At 43.8% G+C, this 6,286-nt stretch overlaps 2 protein-coding genes across 4 annotated transcripts in view; one reads left to right on the plus strand and one right to left on the minus strand.

The window, feature by feature from the left end:
• Positions 1 to 1,632, plus strand: part of UFSP2 (UFM1-specific peptidase 2) — a 26,892-nt gene extending 25,260 nt beyond the window's left edge. Inside the window, exon 12 of the mRNA XM_011959539.1 lies at positions 1,468 to 1,632. Within this exon, the coding sequence (XP_011814929.1) occupies positions 1,468 to 1,554 (87 nt within the window). The 3' untranslated portion in view covers positions 1,555 to 1,632. The remainder of the gene's footprint in view (positions 1 to 1,467) is intronic.
• Positions 1 to 5,409, minus strand: part of ANKRD37 (ankyrin repeat domain 37) — a 9,284-nt gene extending 3,875 nt beyond the window's left edge. Inside the window, exons 1-5 of one of the 3 annotated variants that reach the window (XM_011959537.1) lie at positions 4,937 to 5,409; positions 4,597 to 4,749; positions 2,910 to 3,001; positions 2,165 to 2,368; positions 1,701 to 1,928 (exon numbers count right to left, since the gene is read on the minus strand). In XM_011959537.1, the coding sequence (XP_011814927.1) occupies position 1,928; positions 2,165 to 2,368; positions 2,910 to 3,001; positions 4,597 to 4,749; positions 4,937 to 4,963 (477 nt within the window). In that variant the 5' untranslated portion in view covers positions 4,964 to 5,409 and the 3' untranslated portion in view covers positions 1,701 to 1,927. Of the gene's footprint in view, positions 1 to 1,698; positions 2,369 to 2,909; positions 3,002 to 4,596; positions 4,750 to 4,936 lie in introns of those variants that run through there. The other 2 variants (XM_011959538.1, XM_011959536.1) reach the window with 2 other exon arrangements.
• Between the last annotated feature and the right edge of the window lie 877 nt (positions 5,410 to 6,286).

Here is a 6,286-nt window from a genome sequence, read left to right on the forward strand (position 1 = left end):
AAAAAAAAAAAAAAAAAAGCGGGGGTGGTCTTTGTGAACCAGGCATTTAGATTTTTTCTTAAAGGCAGGGAGAAGCCTTAATTATTTTCATCACAAAATTTACTTTTCTGGTTGGCTCAAGGGACTCCACTACATGGCATTATCTAGATAAGGTTTCTGAACAATTAGAGTAAGGGATTGTACCTGGTTCCTTTCTCTGAGAATTGCAGTCTCCATCTTTGCCAGTTATATTTCTGTAGAACTTTTCAACAGCAGATACCTCCTTGCTCTATTTGTATGCACAAGAAACTGTGAAGCCAAGGTCCTGCCGTTAGAACTATTGATTCACTTGACTCCAGAAACCCAGGAGGCCAGAGGAGAGTTCCATCTCTGCCTGACCTTTGTCTTCTTGTGGTGCTTTCTTGTTTGAAGTTCCCAGGCTGGTCGTCTCTCAGGAAACAAGCATGTCCTAAGCACCATGTCCCTATACAATCCCATTTTGACACCCTCTCTACCCATTTCTCCTTTAAGAAATTTGGATCTGGTTACCTGGATAATAAGGCCTTCATGTGTACAAGGATCAAAAAAAGGTTAAAACAGAGTGAGTCTTTTTTCTATTTGTTAAGAAAAACAGGACATTAAGAGAAAGTTTTGCTGAAAAAATGAGATGATAAATAGAATGCTGGTTACCTAGGGAGAGTGGGGGGGTTGGACTGGTGGAGGATTTTTTACTTGTTTTTTTACAATGTGTATCTTATTTAGGAGGAAGTCAGACCCCTGCTTGTCACTCACTTTGTGGTATTTTCAGAGTCTCAGCCTCCTCGCAAGGATTTCTCAAAGCATTTCATTTGAGAATCATACAATACAGACCAGTTATTGGCTTTTCCTTCAAGTTTCCTTCTAACTCAGTGGTCCTAGAAGAAATCTGAGAAATTTTCATATTCTAAGTGAGATTTTGCTTGAAAGTAATTTTCTCTGCGGGCAAAAAGGATGAATACTGACATGAAACACAGAAAGTAGAATTGAGTAACACCTGGGATTTGGAAATGAAAGGGCAGAGTGGCAGGCAGGGGGAAGCTGAGGTTTCTCACTACAGTGCTTCAATCCCAAGATGCCACTGAATGGTCTCTTACAGTCCTTTATGGACTATTCAGAAAAACTGACTGCTAGTTCAACTGTCACATGCTATCAGTTTCAAGCAGTAAAACTACACATCTCAGAATCAGTGAAGTGTGGTATCTGGACTAACAATTGTAAGTAAGTTTTTTTTAAATGATTTTTATGATGAATTATATAGAATTAAAAGTTAAAAAACCTACCTTAAAGGGTAAGTTACTTTTCTATGCTTAGTAGGAATTCAAATCCTTGAATGATAAAGCCATTTAGTCTCATTCCAAGGTCCTGCTGACAGAGCCTGATGTCACGATTTCCATGACATCATCTTGTAACTTTGTAAAAGGCTTTCCCTTTCCCTTCTCCTCTATCCAGGGCTGGTGCGGATGGAAGGGTCCAGACTTTTGGAACAAGGATGCATACTATAACTTATGTCTTCCTCAGCGACCAAATATGATTTAAAATCTCTTGGAGTCAAAGACTGCAGTAGAGTGGTATTATAAATTTGTGAATAAAGAATCAGTTTAATTTCACCTTAAATCCTGGTTCTAGTTTGACGGTTTAAATTATGACCTTTTTCAAAGGTTGAAAATACTGCACGGAGAATGTATTTTTTAGACATTCCTTTAATAAAACTTAAAAGACAAAGCATACACAACCAGCATGTTATAGGCATGTAAATACATGTGTTCTGAAATGGATCTTCACTTGGAAGAAAGTTTTTCCTCCTTCTCAGAAGGAGTTTAGACACACATATGGTAAAGCCAAAAGCAGGAGCTTATAGATCTGCATGAAATGAGGGCGTTCTTCAGACTTCTTCATGACCCACGTGACATCTGGTTTTAAAAAACATGTTGACGTTAAAAACTTTTTTAAAAAAATGAGTTTTATCCCCACACTTCCACCATGCAGGCCCACTTTTGGTCTCTAGACTCATTTAACCAGTATTAAGATGTTAATGAGAATGAAACACCACTACCAGAAATAAGAGTGTCGATATTAAATGGAATAATAAATGCTATGCAAATGAGATCAATCACTGAGGGAGGAAAACAGCAACTGAGTTACTTACCAACACTTCCTTTTCCCACTGCTATTTTCTGCACTTCCAAAACTTCGTTTCTGTCTGAGCACAGGAATACAATCATTCCTATCGGAGTGTTCACTTGCTTTTATTGTCTGCATGCATTTAATTGTTGTAAGAAACTTGGCACAGTCTGGAAATCCACATGACCAAGCGAGATCTTCAGCTGTTTGCCCGTTCTTATTACATAAACTGAAAATATGATAAAAATTGAGTTAAATGAAAAATTGAACTTAAGTCTTTTTTTAAATATCTTACAAGGGAATTTTGGGCTCATACAAATGTTGACTGCAGAACAGAAGAAGTAAAGGATGCATAGGGAAATTGCATTTTTGGTTACTATTGTATCCTCAGCAAGTAACAGAATCCAGCATAGAGTGGACATTCCAGTTCTGAATGAATGTAAGAATTGTTTGATGTTTAATACGGTGTATGAGTACCCAAAGGTAGTCAATGAGAACTACAGAATGGGTTTTCCTAAACTGAAACTGAAGTAGAATACAGTCATAATGAACAAAATTGCACCTCTGATTGCTCAGGATCTGACTTTTTACTTACTCGAACAGAGTATTATTAGACAGCACTAACAACCTAAGTTAACATTTAAATGATTAACACTAAATTATCAATTAGGCAAGCATTATTTTTAAAAGCACATGTAACTAAGCTTTAGGAGTCTGATTAGTTTAATCCAAGAAAACACGGAATGTGAAGCCACTGTTTTCATACTCACTCAATTTGGGCATCACTGGCTACAAGCAGGCTAAGGCACTCCAGGCTTCCAACTTTTGCTGCCTTGTGTAGTGGAGCTTCTCCTAAAACATCCTTAAGGTAAGACAGTACATTTTAGAGTCTCCCACGTGACTTTTTGTGGAAGATGGTGAGTGACATCTAATATTAGCTATTTAAGGAAGCTAGTTAGAATTGCATTGTACTGGATGGAATCTTTTTTTTTTGGCAGAGAACACAAACACTTTTCGTGGGTTTATTTTGTTAATATTCATTCTCAGTTCAGGTTTTGGGTTTGTTTTCAGAAATGAGAAGTCTTAAGTCACTTTAAGAAGTAATGTGTTTTTGATACATATAAATGTGCATCAACATCTATTCTAATTAAAAACACTTGATAATCGTTTACAAGTGCGAGATTTCAGGAATGCAGAATTTAAATAACTAGTGGATTATTATTGTAACTTCATTCCAGCATATGCTCTGAAATGATTATCATTCATTCCTTTATTTAGATCTTCTAGATACTTTTAGTGATTACATTAGGGATAGCCAACTCCCTGGGCTAATTTGAAACATAGGAATGTATGATGCTTGCATATTCATTTCAGTATGGAACCTTCTGAAAATCTCCTTTGGACTGAATTTTTTACTTCAAGCTTTTCTTTTTTTTGCCCTCGGTAAGCTGTAAAAGCTTATTTTTGATAACTTAGTTTGCTTTTTCATACCGTTTTCCTCAATAAAAACGTGTGGCTCGTGATGGCTCACTCCTGTAATCCCAGCACTTTGGGAGGCCGAGGCAGGCAGATGACCTAAGGTCAGGAGTTCAAGACGAGCCTGGCCAACATGGTGAAACCCCGTCTCTAATAAAATACAAAAATTAGCCAGGCATGGTGGCGTGTGCCTGTAATCCCAGCTACTACAGAGGCTGAGGCAGGAGAAGCTCTTGAACCCAGGAGGCAGAGGTTGCAGTGAGCCGAGACTACGCCATTGCACTCCAGCCTGGGTGACAAGAACAAAACTCCGTCTCTAAATAAATAAATAAATAAAAACGTGTAGCCATATCCACATACATTAAAATGTAAGCAAATAAAAACAGAGTTCCCCCAGAAAAGTTTACAATTTAAAATTCACCATGTTTCAATATTCAACAGAAGATGCAAACTACAGTAAAAAAATTCTTTAGGAAATTAGAATGCTTGTGGACATAGCTCACAAGTATTTGAATTGCTGCTGGGAGACAGTAACGTAGCAATTACTTCTTTTGAAATAAACTAGATCTGTGCTGTTCAAAGAGTCAATAGCCACTTAAGGCTAGAGTATCTGAAATGTGGCTAGTCTGATTGGAGATACACTGTCACACCGGATTGTGAAGACAGAGTAAAAGAAATGCAAAATATCTAATCAGCAATTGCTTTATGTTGATTACATATTGAACTGATAATATTTTGGACAAATTGGGTCAAATACTAAAATTTCATGTTTATTAATGTGGCTACTTGAAAACTTGGAATTTCTCATGTCCTCACGTAAAGACTGGAAAAAAAATTTAAATTACATCTGTGTCGTGCATTCTATTTCTGTTGGACATCGCTGCTATAGAGCTGAAGCAACTCTTGGCGTCTGAGAAATGTTTGTTTGGATCTGGACTGGAGGGGAGGGCTGTACACAGCAACAATCAGTTACATAGTTACCTGTTGGTTGAGGTCAGCGCCCGTTTGCAGCTGCCAGAGAAGAAAGCAAGCAAGGCCGCTTCCTGCGGCTAAGTGGACAGGCGACTGCTCGCAGGGATCCGGGGGTGCGTTGACCGAGGCTCCTGTCTCCAGCAAATGCTTCAGACCATCCACCTGCGGGAAGACAACAGATCCAGCACCTCTCTCACCTTTGTCCAGTCCCGCGGCCCTCCGGGCTGGAAATCTCCTCGCCCTTCACAACCAGCTGTGACCAGGCGAGACCAGGCAGCGCCCAGTGGTCAGTCCCCGCGTTCCCGAGAAGACGCGTCTGGAAACTTGAGCCTGCAGGACAAAAGCTCACCTCGGGGTTGCAATTCAGCAACAGCATTTCCCGCCTGAGGCAGATGACAGGAGTCTTTGGAAGTGCAGAGCGGTGGGACGCTCGCCGCACCGCGGCAGGTAAGAGTGGCACGCCGTCCCCAGCACGGGAGAATTTAAAGACCGCTGGGACTTGCGGGCCGGCCCATGGCAGCCGCGCCCCAGCTCTGGTTGCGCCGGAGCAGGCTAATCCCCAACCACCTGGACCCGGTCCAGCCCCGCTAAGGCCGCACGTACACAAACACTGGCACGTGGAGCCCGGCGCGGGGTAGGATGGGGGGGGGGTGGAAACGGGCGCGCGAGGCCATCCGCCGATTGGCCAGCTGCGGATGCGCCAGGCCCTCCCACCTCGGGGCGGGGCCCGCGGCCGCCCCACGGTGCCTCAGCGCGCGTGCGCAGGGTAAGTCAGTGGGCGTGGACGGACGGGAACCCGGGCGGGAGGGGTGCCGCGGCCGCCATGAGGCGCGCTGAGTTTGACACGTCTCCCGGTAGTGCTCCCGCTCTTTAATCCTTCCGGAGAAGTGGGAGTTTCGGCCGCAGGTTTTGGCTCTGCCGGCGCGCACGTAACCAGGAAACGTGCAGCTCCCCGTCGACGCCGCGCTCAGAAGCCGCTGTGCACGGCGCTGCTGCCGCTTCGGCGCCGGGGAACGCAAGTTCCTTCATCTCGCGCGCCGTCGCCCGCCTCCCAACCCGGGAAGTGAAGGCAGGGACCGCCAGCGCGAATTCGAGGGGATGGCTGTCCCGAGTGGCAACGGCTGAGCCCGGCCCCCGCAGGGATCCTTGTGGAGGAGCCCTCGGGGAGAGGCCGCAGCACGCTGGGGCCGTCACGCCGGTCCACGCCGGGCTCTCCTCACGGGAGAGCGGCCCCGGACGCGTGCGATTCGGACCCGCGAGGCTGGTGATGGCGCCCTCCTGCCCTGCGGGTGCTGCCGGGCGTGCGTCACTGCTTTTGTAGAACATGACCTGACTTCCGATGGCTGCCGCTGACGTCAGAGCTGCTCCCTAGACTCTCCCTAAGCGCTTTTCCAGAACGATCTGCGTAGACACCAAAGCTCCAGCCTAGTGTTTTTTTTTTCCCCTACATTTTTAATGATTCCCTTCTGTTGATGCGTTTGAAAGCACGGAGGAATAAATACGTTTGTTATTGTGCTGTTAGAAGACAAGCTCATGCTTGTCCTCTAAGATAAGTGGTCTTTTCATTCTAATTTTTGTTTTGTAGTAAGAGCCATAAAATTTGCAATCGCAGGTTTATGTTGTTAGTTACCCAAGGGGTGGTTTTAAGCATTTTTATTCATATGAATGTTTGAACATAAATGTCTGTTCAAATATATAG

The sequence above is a fragment of the Colobus angolensis genome, unplaced genomic scaffold, assembly GCF_000951035.1.
Source record: "Colobus angolensis palliatus isolate OR3802 unplaced genomic scaffold, Cang.pa_1.0 Scaffold5, whole genome shotgun sequence".
NCBI lineage: Eukaryota > Metazoa > Chordata > Mammalia > Primates > Cercopithecidae > Colobus > Colobus angolensis.